The 18,855-nt window shown below is 38.9% G+C and overlaps 1 protein-coding gene across 1 annotated transcript in view; it reads right to left on the bottom strand.

The window, feature by feature from the left end:
• The window catches only part of nipbla (NIPBL cohesin loading factor a), a 50,139-nt gene that overhangs the window by 9,827 nt on the left and 21,457 nt on the right, over window positions 1-18,855 (bottom strand). Inside the window, exons 25-41 of the mRNA XM_036979360.2 lie at window positions 14,893-15,036; window positions 14,657-14,743; window positions 14,288-14,514; window positions 7,792-7,894; window positions 7,228-7,326; window positions 6,880-7,026; window positions 6,458-6,592; window positions 5,613-5,711; window positions 5,404-5,457; window positions 5,167-5,275; window positions 4,672-4,802; window positions 2,521-2,661; window positions 2,147-2,240; window positions 1,803-1,957; window positions 1,517-1,607; window positions 978-1,151; window positions 521-711 (exon numbers count right to left, since the gene is read on the bottom strand). Of these exons, the coding sequence (XP_036835255.2) occupies window positions 521-711; window positions 978-1,151; window positions 1,517-1,607; window positions 1,803-1,957; window positions 2,147-2,240; window positions 2,521-2,661; window positions 4,672-4,802; window positions 5,167-5,275; window positions 5,404-5,457; window positions 5,613-5,711; window positions 6,458-6,592; window positions 6,880-7,026; window positions 7,228-7,326; window positions 7,792-7,894; window positions 14,288-14,514; window positions 14,657-14,743; window positions 14,893-15,036 (2,181 nt within the window). The remainder of the gene's footprint in view (window positions 1-520; window positions 712-977; window positions 1,152-1,516; window positions 1,608-1,802; window positions 1,958-2,146; window positions 2,241-2,520; window positions 2,662-4,671; window positions 4,803-5,166; window positions 5,276-5,403; window positions 5,458-5,612; window positions 5,712-6,457; window positions 6,593-6,879; window positions 7,027-7,227; window positions 7,327-7,791; window positions 7,895-14,287; window positions 14,515-14,656; window positions 14,744-14,892; window positions 15,037-18,855) is intronic.

The raw sequence follows: 18,855 nt of genomic DNA, 5'->3' as shown, positions 1-18,855 counted from the left end.
GGATATACTCTTTCTAAATGTAAACTTCAACTAACATTGAGCAGATTACACTGAAAAAGCACCCGTGAATAGGCTACCCGTGCCGCTGGCTATTGGTTAAGCTTTCTTGACATGGACATACAGTATGGCTAACCTTTGTTTAACAAGCTAAACAGCTGCTCTTAGCAGTTGCTGGCTAATAATACACTTCCTCTTACAATTATCTACCAAATCTTTTCATTTTAAATATGTTGATTGCTTCTCCTTGCCATCATCAAAAAGTTAAGCTAGCGTATGATGGGGTCCCTGGGATGCCGGTTTGCCTGGCAGGGGGTCCCTGGGACGCCGGTTTGCCTGGGAGGGGGTCCCCGGGCAAGAAAAGGTTTCAGACCCTCTCGTGCTAACACACACTGGTACGAGGAAAACATCCTATGGAATGGGCACTTCATTCCAATATTCTCCCAGTAAAGAAAGAGTGTCACAGACAGGGTTATAGACTGCCAAAAGGATTCATTTTTCCCCCCAAACAAGCATGGTTTACCTGCACGGGGTGGATGAGGCCCTGGTTGAGGGTGAGTGCGATGACGTTGAGGGCAAAGTGGCGCACGCTGGACTGGGTGTGGAAGAAGGCTTCCAGCACCTGCTTGAGGTACAGCTGCATGATGGAACTGCTCATGCCCGATGAGATATCCCCCATCTCCTTCAGGTCCTCCTGCTTGGACAGCTTCTTCCCTGCATGACGAGAGACAGACAGTCACCAACGGCTGAAGACAGAGCAGCACACATCGTTAAGAGAAGACTGCTACCAAACCGTTAAGGCTCAGTTTGACACGTACGGCATAGGATTGGGAATATTTGTTTGTCACGTTAAAAGGGGCAATCTGAAAAAACATTTTGATCTCATGTATGGTTGAGTCCTTGCTTCCATAAGCTGTGAGGCTGTAAGAGGGTGTGCGAGTGGGTTGGTTTGGCTTCGGAGCAGGCGGGGGGTTACTCACACTGCTGGTCAGCCTCCTGCATGCGCGAGTCCTCCTCCTGCAGATAGGTCTGCAGGTTCTTCAACACCTGGATCTTCAAGTTGACCGAGGTGCTCCTGTCGGCGAGGATTCCGTTGTACAGGGTCTTCACCTCCGGGGAAAACATCTGGCTAGGGTGCATAATCACCAGGAAGCCTGTGATGGAGCACAGGATGGAAGACCACGGGTGAATTCATTAGTTCAAAACATTTTGCAACAAAAAAAGAAAAACAATATACCCCTGGAATTCATAGCGACCCAGAACAAAAACGCAGGACTGCGTTCAGAAAGGCACAACGTTGTAGAATGTTCAAATAGACATAGATAGACATGTTGGTTTGGCATAATGTAACATAATATTCAAATGTGTAGAATAAGGAATCAACTCAGCTCTACTCATAACATTCTACAAAGTTGGCCTACTGAATGTTGGCCCCAGTCCAATTTTAGAAGAGGTGAGGAGGAATCAGAAGGTGAACCCAGCAGGCCATGGGGGGAGGCAGGTGTGCGTGATATTTTACCTAAGCCGATGATAGCCTTGGTCTTCACCTCCTCGTCCTCATGTTTGGTAAAGTAGAGAAGCAGCTCCAGCACCTTCTCTTTGATTACCACCTGGACAGAACAGCCCGAGGGAGAAGAAGAGATTATGATTGATGTACCAGGTTGAAAGCCCAGGTCAGCCCAGGTTGGAAGGTTGGAACCAAGATTGGTAGGTTGGAAGCTTAAAAAAGTTATTTCTTATTCCCAGTTATTTTACATCCATCCATATGACTGGAGTTCGGTTTGAATTATAAAGGAGTCCTTTACCTTGGTGATGCCCTTGAACTCCTCCATGTCGAACTCAAAGTGTCGACACAAGGCTCCCACGGTGAAGAGGGAGCGCAGGAGGGCCGGCTTGTTGGCAGCCAGAGCTGTACTGTTGGGATCTTCCTGGTGCTGCGTCTTCAACTTGGTCAGAGCACCTTCGAAGAACACAACACGGCTGGGTTATACTAGATATCCTCTAGATGGATTTGAAATGCATTGTATCCACATGGCTGAATAATCAAATCAAATTCAAAAACGCCTGCGTGTTGTGTGTCAGTCATAACACAGACAGAGCTTGAACACACCAGGAGTAAGCTGAGGAGATGGTGTGTGTGTGAACTCACCATAGTATCTGTTAAAGCAAGACCACACAAACTTATAGTTGTGGGTCACCTTGTTGACCACGGCACCGAGGCAGCTGACACAGTGTTGGACAACCTGGCAGAGGCCGGAAGGGGAGGGGGGGAATATGTTCAGTTGTTTAGCAACAACAACACTACCATCTAGCCTAGTAAAAAGCATGAGCTCATTTTAAATGTGCAGGGCATGCGATCCAACATTCAAGTAATTTCCTCAAAATTCCCAGAAATCCCGGTTGGGGATGAAGCAGGCAAATCAAGAAATCGTTCGACCAATATTTCTGGAAATGCTAGGAATTCTGGGAAAGTTCCTGGAGTTTTGCAACCCTATATATCCAGAACACTAGGACTCTACGCACCGTCATGCCGTATTTGATGATGAGTTTCATGAGGTCTTCCTCTATGGTGGTGAGGAAGGTCTCAGAGGGGTGCTCCAGCAGAGGGATCACCAGCTCCAGGATCTTGGCCACGTTACAGATCACCATGAAGTCGCTGGCGTTCTGCACCACAACACAGCATTAATACTCAGGTTTCCATACAATCTTTATATGAACATAAAGTCCACGACAGGCCTGATGGAAACAGCAAATTTGAACGGTAAACTTTCCAAATGTCGACAAAACAAAACACACTAGACAAGGCGGGATCTTCGTGTCAGTAAAATTAACTATGCAAGAAATGTCAGTGGAAACGCCTTTATGTGCAAATATTGATATAATAACCATCATATCAAAGTGAAACTTGGGAGTCATATGTTGTGTGGTCCTCCCACTACGACACAAACATACAGTTTAATAAACTACTACTGATGAACTTCACAGGGTGGTGAAAGATGAGCTTGATGCTCCGTTCAATAAATATCTAGGGTCTTGTTCTGGTTAAAATAATCTTGCTCATCATGTAGGCTATACCTGCACTGTATCTGCACGCTGTTTGCTAGAGAGAAGCTGCCAATACCACAGTGGGCACATTCACTATTAAATACAAAATGTTTAGTGACAAAACCATCAGTAGAGTTGAAAATGTTATTGAAACCCATTTAAGTTGTGTATTTTTTTATTTAAAATCGGTACGTGGGAATTTAACCGCAGGTTATTTTTATGTGCCCTACATCATCGCACAACATCTCTGGTGGGGAAATTAGCATATTATTTTTATGTGCCCTACATCATCGCACAACATCTCTGGTGGGGAAATTAGCATATTATTTTTATGTGCCCTACATCATCGCACAACATCTCTGGTGGGGAAATTAGCATATTATTTTTATGTGCCCTACATCATCGCAAAACATCTCTGGTGGGGAAATTAGCATATTATTTTTATGTGCCCTACATCATCGCACAACATCTCTGGTGGGGAAATTAGCATATTATTTTTATGTGCCCTACATCATCGCACAACATCTCTGGTGGGGAAATTAGCATATTATTTTTATGTGCCCTACATCATCGCACAACATCTCTGGTGGGGAAATTAGCATATTATTTTTATGTGCCCTACATCATCGCAAAACATCTCTGGTGGGGAAATTAGCATATTATTTGTATGTGCCCTACATCATCGCACAACATCTCTGGTGGGGAAATTAGCATATTATTTTTATGTGCCCTACATCATCGCAAAACATCTCTGGTGGGGAAATTAGCATATTATTTTTATGTGCCCTACATCATCGCACAACATCTCTGGTGGGGAAATTAGCATATTCTTTTTATGTGCCCTACATCATCGCACAACATCTCTGGTGGGGAAATTAGCATATTATTTTTATGTGCCCTACATCATCGCACAACATCTCTGGTGGGGAAATTAGCATATTATTTTTATGTGCCCTACATCATCGCACAACATCTCTGGTGGGGAAATTAGCATATTATTTTTATGCATATTTTTGAATATATTAATGGAAATGTGTGGCCAACTGGATGGAAACCTAGCTTGTGATACAATCACAACACTAGAGGTGACTTTCTTCACACTGTGGTCTGAAATGTGCATTTTACAATAAACACCACAGAGCCATCCAAACATTTCAACCAGTACCATTATGTGGAATTGTTCTATAGTATATACTGTTTGTTCATTATTTTGTGTGTGTGTGTGTGTGTGTGTGTGTGTGTGTATATATATATATATATATATATACACACACAAGAAGAATAGGTCTATATATTCTGTATAGACCTATTCTACCTCCCAAGTGGTACAGCGGTCTAAGGCATTCGATTCCAGGCTGTATCACAACCGGCCGTGATTGGGAGTCCCATAGGGCGGCGCACAATTGGCCCAGTGTCGTCTGGGCTAGGCCGTCGTTGTAAATAAGAATTTGTTCTTAACTGACTTGCCTAGTTAAATAAAATGTTGGGGTCAGCACCATTTTACCAGGTCAAATTCTTGGTACATGCAAACGTACTTGGCAAATAAAGGCGATTCTGATTTGCTAGGTTTTGCATCGTGACTTTTTTTGGGGGGGGGTGGGAGACGAGGGCTCTTTGGGATAATCTCACATTGCACTTGGTGGTCAGGTAGGGTTGCATGGTCATGGCGTGTTTGACGATGAGCTGAGCCCGGATCTTGCTGAACAGGAAGAGAGTGGTGATGCAGGACACCAGGCGCGTGGAGTTCACCCCTTTACTTTCTGAAAGGGGACAAGAATCACGTTACATTAAAGAAATCCACTCACGGCCCGCCAGTTTGAGAGCCCTGGGTTAAAGGGATAGTTCACTCAAAAACTAGATATTAGTATTTTGTTTATAAGTCCACTGTTAATACAACTCCTCAAAAAGGATGCATGTCAGAGGTCAATCACCCCAAAAAGTATGCACGTCAGCAATCAAGTTCTCAAGATGGAGAGCGCTTTCAGGACAAAGCAAAAACTGTGATGGGTTTTTTGACGGATTTGTTTATGAGTGATTAGATAGTTTCAGTGATCTATCCTTTTAAAAAGTGTCCTCTGGAATTGGCTGGGGAAAACAAGTCAAAACAAAACGGAGGCAAGTTACCTGTAAGAGACTCCTCGTATTTGAGGATGTGCTCCACAAGATTGTCCACGAGCTGCACACAAGCCTTCTGGGCCGGTTTGTAGGCAGCGTCTTCCTCCACTTTCAACAGCTGACAGAGGAGAGAAGTGAGCAGAAAGACAAGGAGGTTTGTAGCCCCAACGGCACTCGAAGAGATGCATTCTGGTGAATACGACAAGGCGACAGCACTCCGACAAAAATTTTTTTTAAAAGACTTACATTTTGGAGGAGTTGCTCGAACCAATCGTAGCCCGTGTCTTTGCAAGCCGTGACCTGCAAAACACATTGAGCATGTTAACGATCGCACAATCCAAGATGCAGTCGGATGTAGGACAATAACCAGAACATCTGCAAAATGACTCGCATGTAAATAACACATGAAATGATTTGAGTTTAACTTGATGACAACAGCGTTGACGTGCACTCACCACGTCAGTTATGTTGAGAATCTTCCTGGTCATAGTGTCTTTGTCGTGGGCCGGGGTCGGGGTGAACCACAGCTTCTGGAATGTTTCGTTTACTAGTTTCTGTCATAGGGACAAGCATTACAGTTGAGTCAATACGGCACACATGGAGACAGTGAAGCTTCAAGTTCTTACAGGAGGTAAGTGTGTATATTATTGTCTCATTGACTTTTTCATTTTTACTTGCACTGTTGGAGCATAAGAACTTCACCGTTCCACTGATGCAGATATAAATCGTAGGGTACAGTGACATTCTTATGCTGTGCATGTGATTAATAAACTCATCTAATCTACTGGGTAGACAGCTTCTTCTCAGAATACACAACTACTCAACTAGCGGACAATACAGCAGTTTAAAAAGGTCCAGTATAGCGTTTTGTGTATGACTGATTCCAGATAGGAATGTTAGTTATAGAACTGTCATTCTCATTGAATGTAAGTCCGATAAGCGGTAGATCCATTCTATGCGTCATATTTCTATGCTTCCCCTCCGTAAGTCAATTTTTTTATTATTTTTACTTTTGTTTATGTACATCAGCTTCAAACAGCTGGGGGAAAAAAACGATATTTTTTTGGTTATAGAAAATATACATATCCTGTGTTAAAAAAAATATTTCACAGCAGTTTAGATGGTATAATGATTCTCTACACAACACGTCGCTTGTTGTGTCACAAACTGAAATTAGACAAACGTGAAAATGTTTTATATTTTTCTACACATTGCACCTTTAAGCCTAGAAACAATAGGGTCTGTAGTTGTTGTGATCCTGGTCAGGATCAACTCTGGGCCCTAATGATAAGAACAGTACCTTAATGCCCTCCTCGTCGTTGACCCGACGGATCATCCTCACACACATCTCTGTAATCTTGTTGAAGGTGGGCTGCTCCAGACAGATGTCTCTCAGGATCTTAATCACCCTCTTCCTCACGCTGATGCCCGTGTCCTGAGGAAGAGATAGAGCATGCAGAAACTTACTGACCGTCTCATATCTCAAGTATACAACTTCAAAAAGTAAAAGGCTGTACATTTTAACTGAGCGCAAGTGGTAGGTGCAATGCTTTTATTTAGCCAATAGGTGGCAGTGGAAGACAACAAATGTGCATGAACACGAGGTGAACTATCCATAAAGTCTCAAATGGATTGACGGAATCCAGTGCAACACTCTTCAGCTGAGATCGCTTTTTCAAACACTTGGGAAGTGTGCGTTGCGATGTGTTGCTCGGGGCTCACCAGAATCCTCTCGATAAGCATGTCGTAGTACTGCTCAGTGAGCTGGGGTCGGCTCAGCACGAAGCGGCCCAGAAGCTCCACGGCCGCCTCGCGCACGCTGGTGGAGTTGTCCATCAGACGGCCATGCACTCCGCGCTGCATGTCCAACTGCACACACAGACAGGGGAGAACAAGGTTAAAGGGAACACACCACAAAAAAAAAACAAAAAAAAATGTTGTTCATTCCGTCCACTGTTAACGCACCATTTCATCCGTCAAGTTTTAAAAATAGAACACATACAAAGCAAAAAAACATGTTTCTTTCACACTGCCACAGGACAAGACTGGTCACACATTATACACTCTTACCCTGGAAAGAATGCTAGGATCCACAGAAACCACCTCAGACAGACATTTCATGGCTTTTGTCCGGACAGCGATTGCACTCTCCCCCAGCACTCGCAAGATCTAGAGAGAGAGAAAGAGGGTAATGGAAAGAGAGACAGAGAGAGAGAAGGGGTAATGGAAAGAGAGCGAGGGGAGGGGTAATGGAAAGAGAGAGAGAGCGAAGAGAAAGAAGAAGGGAGATGGAGAAAGAGAGTGAGAGAAAAGCCATGGTGTTGCTCATTGTTACTCACTGCCTGGTAGGACAGAGCAACATAAAGAAGGAGAGCTGATCTGGTATCAGGTACGACCCTCTGTCCATACAATGGTATTCATTATGATCTAGAAGGTGAAACTGATGGAAACGAGATCTATACTCCAACTCTGAGAAGCATTTTGATTATGGGCCCTGAGTTCATTTAACAGCTTCAAATCAAACATAATTTAAAACCACAACACTATTCAGTAAAAACCACAAAATAAAGTACATAAATGAACAGAAAGCAACAAAGCAGATGAATAAAAAGAACATGCTTGTGGGTTTCTTGCCTGGGTTAAGTAAATATCAAAGCTCTGGGCGAACGGCCTCATGGAGGCTAAGTAGCGGACGATGAGACAGGAGTCGTCGTAGTCCACCGTGTCAGAGTTCATTCTGCCAACACAGAACCGGTTGGGGAAAACAGTTTTAGGATTTACATCAACCACTGGGGGCCCATCTCCTTTTTTATTCCACCTTTATTTAACCAGGTAGGCCAGTTGAGAACATCTTTATTTAACCAGGTAGGCCAGTTGAGAACATCTTTATTTAACCAGGTAGGCTAGTTGAGAACAAGTTCTCATTTACAACTGCGACCTGGCCAAGATAAAGCAAAGTGCGACAAAAACAGAGTTACACATAAACAAACGTACAGGCAATAACACAAAATAAAATATTTGTCTATTTATGTAGTGTGTGCAAATGTAGAAGAGTAGGGAGGTAAAGGCAATAAATAGGCCATAAAGGCAAAAATAATGACAATTATTAACACTGGAGTGATAGATGTGCAGATGATGATGTGCAAGTAGAGATACTGGGGTGTAAAAGAGCAAGAGGGTTAAGTCATAGTATTTACAGATAGCTTGCTCAGACAGCTGATCCTTCACATCAGGCTATACAACAGCCTTGTTACGGAGATGGTTCAGCATCGTAATATAATTATATCCATAAATGAATAGATATTCTAGAAATATAATATATATAATTACAATGACTAACACTATTCCACTGGGTGGTCTGACCTAGGGTTGTGCAGGAATACAGATGTTCATATCATAATTACCATATTTCTCCCATGTTTGGATATTTACAAGTTTGTGAACAAGAGACATTGTGCAAATGAACACAAAACGTATGACGCATGCTTTTTCTGATGGAACGGCAGAACAGGCGCTACGCTGAGATGACTAGCCAATTAAACCACACAAAAAAACAGCTGGTCTCACCTGCTTCTACTTCCTCCTGTTGTATTTACAAACTAACACGTGACTGGCTCAACTGTTGTGATTGAACTACGGTAAGATTTACAGTGTAAACAGAGTATGTGAGCGGAGCAGAGCTGGGGAGAGAGATTCCCAAAGGCCGGAGCGTCGGCATTCTCGCCCGCAGCGCTCACTTCACAAACTCAGGACATGCCTGACAAAGCATGCATTGTCATTGTAGCAAAGTATTTCTAAAACTTAAATGTTTTGTTCATTTTGGTGCCATTATCAATACTATAGGCCACTGACTTTTGGCCCAAAAGGCCTGGCATTTTCCCACGTTCAAGGAGCTTTCCGGTTTGATTGGGTTATTTAGCCTAAAAACCTTTAAAAAATAAAATTTTAAAAAAAAAACTCTGCATCCCTGCCCAGCCTGGCAAGAGTGGCCCAAAGGGTGTTAATTATCCCCAGTGGCTCTGCAAGTGTGGAGAGGATATTCTCCACTGCTGGCCGGCTTCTCCAGGCACCATCACGAGCCTGAAGACACAGACTGGCCAGACTCCTGCTTCTAAAGATGAATTCGGAGCCTATATGCATACTTTACTATAATGAGTGACTACAACAAAATGTTTTAATGCAGCAGGCTTTATGTCCCTGGCAGAATAGTGTGTCACTGGCAAACGCTTCACAATGTATTTCATTTTGTATGTTATAGCCTTGAAATAATACAAATAATACAGCCTAAATCATTCAGGCTCCCTGTCTGGCTCCTGACCTATTTACAGTGTTTATATGCTGTTTAATATGACATGTAGTCTATTTACAGTGTTTATATGCTGTTTAATATGACATGTAGTCTATTTACAGTGTTTATATCATGTTTAATATGACATGTAGTCTATTTATCGTGTTTATATGCTGTTTAATATGACATGTAGTCTATTTACAGTGTTTATATCATGTTTAATATGACATGTAGTCTATTTACAGTGTTTATATCATGTTTAATATGACATGTAACCTATTTACAGTGTTTATATGCTGTTTAATATGACATGTAGTCTATTTACAGTGTTTATATGCTGTTTAATATGACATGTAGTCTATTTACAGTGTTTATATGCTGTTTAATATGACATGTAGCCTATTTACAGTGTTTATATGCTGTTTAATATGACATGTAGTCTATTTACAGTGTTTATATCATGTTTAATATGACATGTAGTCTATTTACAGTGTTTATATCATGTTTAATATGACATGTAGTCTATTTACAGTGTTTATATGCTGTTTAATATGACATGTAGCCTATTTACAGTGTTTATATGCTGTTTAATATGACATGTAGTCTATTTACAGTGTTTATATCATGTTTAATATGACATGTAGTCTATTTACAGTGTTTATATCATGTTTAATATGACATGTAGTCTATTTACAGTGTTTCTATGCTGTTTAATATGACATGTAGTGTATTTACAGTGTTTCTATGCTGTTTAATATGACATGTAGTCTATTTACAGTGTTTATATCATGTTTAATATGACATGTAACCTATTTACAGTGTTTATATGCTGTTTAATATGACATGTAGTCTATTTATCGTGTTTATATGCTGTTTAATATGACATGTAGCCTATTTACAGTGTTTATATCATGTTTAATATGACATGTAGTCTATTTACAGTGTTTATATGCTGTTTAATATGACATGTAGCCTATTTACAGTGTTTATATGCTGTTTAATATGACATGTAGCCTATTTACAGTGTTTATATGCTGTTTAATATGACATGTAGCCTATTTACAGTGTTTATATGCTGTTTAATATGACATGTAGCCTATTTACAGTGTTTATATGCTGTTTAATATGACATGTAGCCTATTTACAGTGTTTATATGCTGTTTAATATGACATGTAGTCTATTTACAGTGTTTATATCATGTTTAATATAACATGTAGTCTATTTACAGTGTTTATATGCTGTTTAATATGACATGTAGTCTATTTACAGTGTTTATATCATGTTTAATATGACATGTAGTCTATTTACAGTGTTTATATCATGTTTAATATGACATGTAGTCTATTTATCGTGTTTATATGCTGTTTAATATGACATGTAGTCTATTTACAGTGTTTATATCATGTTTAATATAACATGTAGCCTATTTACAGTGTTTATATGCTGTTTAATATGACATGTAGTCTATTTACAGTGTTTATATCATGTTTAATATGACATGTAGTCTATTTATCGTGTTTATATGCTGTTTAATATGACATGTAGTCTATTTACAGTGTTTATATCATGTTTAATATAACATGTAGCCTATTTACAGTGTTTATATGCTGTTTAATATGACATGTAGTCTATTTACAGTGTTTATATGCTGTTTAATATGACATGTAGTCTATTTACAGTGTTTATATCATGTTTAATATGACATGTAGTCTATTTACAGTGTTTATATCATGTTTAATATGACATGTAGTCTATTTATCGTGTTTATATGCTGTTTAATATGACATGTAGTCTATTTACAGTGTTTATATGCTGTTTAATATGACATGTAGCCTATTTACAGTGTTTATATCATGTTTAATATGACATGTAGTCTATTTACAGTGTTTATATGCTGTTTAATATGACATGTAGTCTATTTACAGTGTTTATATGCTGTTTAATATGACATGTAGTCTATTTACAGTGTTTATATCATGTTTAATATGACATGTAACCTATTTACAGTGTTTATATCATGTTTAATATGACATGTAGCCTATTTACAGTGTTTATATGCTGTTTAATATGACATGTAGTCTATTTACAGTGTTTATATGCTGTTTAATATGACATGTAGTCTATTTACAGTGTTTATATCATGTTTAATATGACATGTAGCCTATTTACAGTGTTTATATGCTGTTTAATATGACATGTAGTCTATTTACAGTGTTTATATCATGTTTAATATGACATGTAGCCTATTTACAGTGTTTATATCATGTTTAATATGACATGTAGTCTATTTATCGTGTTTATATGCTGTTTAATATGACATGTAGTCTATTTACAGTGTTTATATGCTGATTAATATGACATGTAGTCTATTTACAGTGTTTATATGCTGTTTAATATGACATGTAGTCTATTTACAGTGTTTATATGCTGATTAATATGACATGTAGTCTATTTACAGTGTTTATATGCTGTTTAATATGACATGTAGTCTATTTATCGTGTTTATATGCTGTTTATTATGACATGTAGTCTATTTATTGTGTTTATATGCTGTTTAATATGACATGTAGCCTATTTACAGTGTTTATATGCTGATTAATATGACATGTAGTCTATTTACAGTGTTAATATGCTGTTTAATATGGCATGTAGCCTATTTATCGTTTATATGCTGTTTAATATGACATGTAGTCTATTTACAGTGTTTATATGCTGTTTAATATGACATGTAGTCTATTTACAGTGTTTCTATGCTGTTTAATATGACATGTAGTCTATTTATTGTGTTTATATGCTGTTTAATATGACATGTAGTCTATTTACAGTGTTTATATGCTGTTTAATATGACATGTAGCCTATTTATCGTTTATATGCTGTTTAATATGACATGTAGTCTATTTACAGTGTTTATATGCTGTTTAATATGACATGTAGTCTATTTACAGTGTTTATATGCTGTTTAATATGACATGTAGCCTATTTATTGTGTTTATATGCTGTTTAATATGACATGTAGTCTATTTATTGTGTTTATATGCTGTTTAATATGACATGTAGCCTATTTATTGTGTTTATATGCTGTTTAATATGACATGTAGTCTATTTATTGTGTTTATATGCTGTTTAATATGACATGTAGTCTATTTATTGTGTTTATATGCTGTTTAATATAACATGTAGTCTATTTATTGTGTTTATATGCTGTTTAATATGACATGTAGCCTATTTACAGTGTTTATATCATGTTTAATATGACATGTAGTCTATTTACAGTGTTTCTATGCTGTTTAATATGACATGTAGCCTATTTACAGTGTTTATATCATGTTTAATATGACATGTAGTCTATTTACAGTGTTAATATGCTGTTTAATATGACATGTAGCCTATTTACAGTGTTTATATGCTGTTTAATATGACATGTAGCCTATTTACAGTGTTTATATGCTGTTTAATATGACATGTAGTCTATTTACAGTGTTTATATGCTGTTTAATATGACATGTAGTCTATTTACAGTGTTTATATCATGTTTAATATGACATGTAGTCTATTTACAGTGTTTATATCATGTTTAATATGACATGTAGTCTATTTACAGTGTTTATATGCTGTTTAATATGACATGTAATCTATTTACAGTGTTTATATGCTGTTTAATATGACATGTAGTCTATTTACAGTGTTTATATCATGTTTAATATGACATGTAGTCTATTTACAGTGTTTATATGCTGTTTAATATGACATGTAGTCTATTTACAGTGTTTATATGCTGTTTAATATGACATGTAGTCTATTTACAGTGTTTATATGCTGTTTAATATGACATGTAGTCTATTTATCGTGTTTATATGCTGTTTAATATGACATGTAGTCTATTTACAGTGTTTATATGCTGTTTAATATGACATGTAGTCTATTTACAGTGTTTATATCATGTTTAATATGACATGTAGTCTATTTACAGTGTTTATATGCTGTTTAATATGACATGTAGTCTATTTACAGTGTTTATATCATGTTTAATATGACATGTAGTCTATTTATCGTGTTTATATGCTGTTTAATATGACATGTAGCCTATTTACAGTGTTTATATGCTGTTTAATATGACATGTAGCCTATTTACAGTGTTTATATCATGTTTAATATGACATGTAGCCTATTTACAGTGTTTATATGCTGTTTAATATGACATGTAGCCTATTTACAGTGTTTATATCATGTTTAATATGACATGTAGCCTATTTACAGTGTTTATATCATGTTTAATATGACATGTAGCCTATTTACAGTGTTTATATCATGTTTAATATAACATGTAACCTATTTACAGTGTTTATATGCTGTTTAATATGACATGTAGTCTATTTGAAATGTGCATTTCTTACATTCATCTTTTCATGTTGTTTATTCAAATACTTTTCACTCAAATCATATGGTTTGGTTTCAATACTTCTAAACCAAAATGGTAGATCCAGGTAGTCACAACAATAGATGGATGTTGGTTAAACTGGGATTTTAATGAATGGAGTGAATATGGAACGGCAGTTTATTTTCTTGTGAGCGTTGTAAAGGATGTGGCACGCGATGACTGGGATTTCCAACCACACAACTCTGCTCAAATACTCTGAATGTAAGATAATGTGACAGGAGAACGGAAGAACGGGATCTGATTTATCTCCTAACATATTTCACTAGTTGACTGCAGGTTAACCTAAAAAGCAGCTACAAATAGTCAAATGTACTGAACTAGAAACAGTTTCAACAGTACTGACGGTATTAAAAATCTATTTCCAAATACCTCGGGACAGACAGACACACAGACGTGCAGTACCTCAGGGTGGTGAAATGGGAGGGGACCGTCTTTATGATCTTGCGGAGGAACTTCTTGCGTGCCTCGGCCCGCTGCATGACCTCCCCAATGGTCTCGATGTCCTTGGCGTGGTGGCCAGGGCCGTCCGACGAGTCCTCTTCCCGGTCCCGTTTCTGGCTCTTCATGGTCTTCTCGGTCTCTATGGTGGTGTCGCGGAACCACTGCGCTATGTAGAACTTCCTGGCAAACTGGCAAAAGCAAAGTACACAGTTAGTAGAAGGAAATCTCTAATTAATATATTATTTGTTAAGCATCTATTCCTTCCAAAAAAATAATCTCAAAGTTGATCAAAATCTAAATATTGAGCGTAGTGGTGTAACACAAACTGACCAATAGTGAAGGGTCGGTCTCTGTGTTCTCCTCCATGTAGTCCAGAAGGGCTTTCTGCAGTTGCTGGGTCTCGTCGTCACCTTGGGTCTGTGTGGGAAAAGGGAAAAAAATTCAAAATGTTCCAACCCTTCTGCGCGTTTGGTCCCCCCCCCGCCATCCTAATTGGTTGGCCGCCTTCAAGTCGTGTCCACCTCTGAATGCAGGATCTGAGAAACAGCAGTCATGTTGTTCCCTACCTCTTTCAGGATGCGGTCAATGGATCGCTGGTCCATCTTGCTGGTGACGGCATCTTTGCGCAGGCGAGCGGCCACCGTGCCTAGATAGTCCAGGGAGGCAACCCTCAGGGTCATCTCCGTCTGCTTGTTACTGAACTGGTGCACCTGTGAGTGAGTGGGTGAGTGAGTTAGTGAGGTACAGAGAGGGAGGCAGGGAGGGAGAGAGAGAAGGGGCTGGGAAAATCCGTTGAGGATTGGAACAAGGACGACGGTATGGGAACTTCGATGAGGACACTGGATTCTGTGTGTCTTAACCTGTTAGATCTCTAGGGGCGCCATTTCATTTTTGGATAAAAAACGTTCCCGTTTTAAGCGCGATATTTTGTCACGAAAAGATGCTCGACTATGCATATTCTTGACAGTTTTGGAAAGAAAACACTCTGAAGTTTCAGAATCTACAAAGATTTTGTCTGTAAGTGCCCCAGATCTCATTCTATAGGCGAAACCAAGATGATGCATCAACCAGGAATTAGCAGAATTTCTGAAGCTCTGTTTTCCATTGTCTCCTTATATGGCTGTGATTGCGCAAGGAATGAGCCTACACTTTCTGTCGTTCGCCCAAGGTCTTAGCAGCATTGTGACGTATTTGTAGGCATATCATTGGAAGATTGACCATAAGCGACTACATTTTCCAAGTGTCCGCCTGGTGTCCTGCGTCGAATTCGGTGCGCAATTGCCAGCTTCTTCTACTTTACCATTTGATTCAGGGGAGAAAGCATGTGTCCAAGAACGATGTATCAATGAAGAGATATGTGAAAAACACCTTGATGATTGATTCTAAACAACGTTTGCCATGTTTTCAGTCGATATTATGGAGTTAATTTGGAAAAAAGTTCGAGTTTTGAGGACTGAATTTTCGGATTTTTTTTGGTAGCCAAATGTGATGAATAAAACGGAGCTTTTTCTAATACACAAAGAATCTTTTTGGAAAATCTGAGCATCTGCTATCTAACAGAGTATCCTCATTGAAAACATCAGAAGTTCTTCAAAGGTAAATGATTTTATTTGAAGGCTTTTATGTTTTTGTTAATGTTGCGTGCTGGATGCTAACGCTAATGCTAAATGCTAACGCTAAATGCTAACGCTAGCTAGCTACTTTTACACAAATGATTGTTTTCCTATGGTTGAGAAGCATATTTTGAAAATCTGAGATGACAGTGTTGTTTACAAAAGGCTAAGCTTGAGAGATGGCATATTTATTTAATTTCATTTGCGATTTTCATAAATAGTTAACGTTGTGTTATGCTAATGAGCTTGCTGATAGATTTACACAATCCTGGATACAGGGTTTTTTTCATAGCTAAACGTGACGCAAAAAACGGAGCGATTTGTCCTAAACAAATAATATTTCAGGAAAAACTGAACATTTGCTATCTGAGAGTCTCCTCATTGAAAACATCTGAAGTTCTTCAAAGGTAAATGATTTTATTTGAATGCTTTTCTGTTTTTTTGTGTAAATGTTGCCAGCTGAATGCTAATGCTAAATGCTACGTTAGCCATCAATACTGTTACACAAATGCTTGTTTTGCAATGGTTGAGAAGCATATTTTGAAAATCTGAGATGACAGTGTTGTTAACAAAAGGCTAAGCTTGAGAGCTAGCATATTTATTTCATTTCATTTGCGATTTTCATGAATAGTTAACGTTGCGTTATGGTAATGAGCTTGAGTCTGTATTCACGATCCCGGATCCGGGATGGGGAGATCAGAAAGGTTAAAAGAGAAAGACGGTGCCTACGAGACATATTCAAAAACTTTTGACAGTGTTACTAAAGACCTTTTGGTTGCGTTGACGGGCTACATAATTGATCTCGAACAGAGGTACAATAGGATGCTCATGTAAGTTACGAGATGGTTCTCCCGGGTGCAGTGTTAGCTTTCAAGTTGCTAGATACTGCATGTCTGGATGGTAGGGAGAAACAGTTGGCTTTGTTGCTAGATACTGCATGTCTGGATGGTAGGGAGAAACAGTTGGCTTTGACTGCTTGTACTGTGCTGACTTTTGCGTCAATTTAGTCGGGCACTAAAAAAATAATTTCTGTTGAATAAGACGTCTGTCGCACCGATAACAGATGGAATGTAAGTGAGTGACGCAGCATGACACTGAGCAGCAGAGAAAAGGCTCCAACAAGTCATGTTCTCAAGACAACCAGACGAGGGCGCCATTGCCCGGCACAAATCCACTGGACAGATATGGACGGAGATCAAAATGTGCTATTTGTCAAAGCACTTACCGTTTGTGTTGAAGACTGTCCTCGTAAAAATGAACAAGTTAAACTAACAGAGGAAAATGTAAACACAGAGATTGAGCAGTGTAACATTACTGTTTTCAAACCAATCTGCTTCTGATACTGAGATCTTTATAGTTGAATTGTTAGGATCAGCTGTGATTGATACTGCATGTACTGCACAGTTTGTGGTGCAAAATGGCTTGACAGCCATGTCAGTAAACTAAATATGAAAGACGTACAACATATGATTGACACGCCAAGCAAAAGAGCTTTCAAATTTGGAGATGAGAGAATCGTCCATTCTACCAAGAGAGTCAAGATACCAGCAACAATGTGTCAGACTAAGAGTCACATTGAAACAGATGTGGTCCCTACAGATATCCCCTTGCTATTAAGTAGGTTTGCACATTTTGGGGAATATTCAGGAGGTGGAAACTTTTCGTGGGAATTAACGGGAATATATGTGAATTAACGGAAATATATGCAAATTAATATTAATACCATTAAAATCTAAATCAAATTGTATTGGTCACAAGCACTGAATACATGCACCTTACAGTCCGCGACGTGGCTGGATTTCATTTTCTAATCTATGATTGTCTGTTGACCCTGCCAAATACGTCTGGTGTCTGAGCCTATGAACTGGGACTCATCTTTGTGCCTATACCGATGCTTTGTATTCTTCTATACTCCCAGTCTTCTAGCCCTGGTTAAATGCGGTGGTTCGCGCTTTCAGTTGTGTGTGAATGCTCCCATCTATCCACGGTTTCTGGTTGGGGTAGGTTTTAATAGTCACAGTGGGTACAACATCTCCTATGCACTTCCTGATATATCAATACGGTGAATTAGTTTGTGTCGATATTTCCTGAAGTTATCCCAGTCACTGTGACCAAAACAAATCTTGAATTGTGGATTCCGATTGTTCAGACCAGCGTTGATTCGTCCTTACCACGGGTGCTTCCTGTTTGAGTTTCTGCCAATAGGAGGGGAGGAGCAAGATGGAATCGTGGTCCGATTTGACGAATGGAGGGCGGGGAAGGGTCTTATACGCAGTCTGGAAGGTAGTATAGGAATGGTCGAGCGTTTTAGCAGGGCGAGTACAACAATAAATACATTTTCCTCAAATTTGCTTTGTTAAAATCCCCAGCTACAATAAATGCAGACTCAGGGTATGTGGATTCCAGTGTGCATAAAGTCCAGTGAAGATCTTTGAAGGCCGTCGTGATATCGGGGGATATAAACCGCTGTGGCTATTATTGACAAATTCTCTCAGGTAGATTGAGAAACACAAATAAAAACTGTCACACAACCCATCTGTAATGGGTAACGTAAATAATACCTGAAACCTTTAAATACTTTGCTGATGTTTAATTTGTCTTTAAAGTGGGAGATTGTTAAGTTCATGTTTTAAGTATCACTATCTTTGTTATTACGGTGCTATCACGCTTATTAGTGCGCCTGCGCACGTCTCTCGTTGTAGGTGAACCTGGCCTGAGTGCGATGGCAACCATGTATTGCGCTAATACGGTGGAGTTAACCTCTCTAGGGTATGTGAGACGCTAGCGTCCCATCTGGCCAACATCCAGTGAGGTTGCAGAGCGACAAATTCAATTACAGAAATGCTCATTATAAAAATTCAGAAAACAAAACATATTTTACATAGGTTTAAAGATTAACTTCTTGTTAAACCAACC

The sequence above is a fragment of the Oncorhynchus mykiss genome, chromosome 6 (assembly GCF_057628025.1).
Source record: "Oncorhynchus mykiss isolate SJ-2025 chromosome 6, ASM5762802v1, whole genome shotgun sequence".
Classification (NCBI taxonomy): domain Eukaryota; kingdom Metazoa; phylum Chordata; class Actinopteri; order Salmoniformes; family Salmonidae; genus Oncorhynchus; species Oncorhynchus mykiss.
This window is presented reverse-complemented; position numbering and strand designations above follow the sequence as displayed.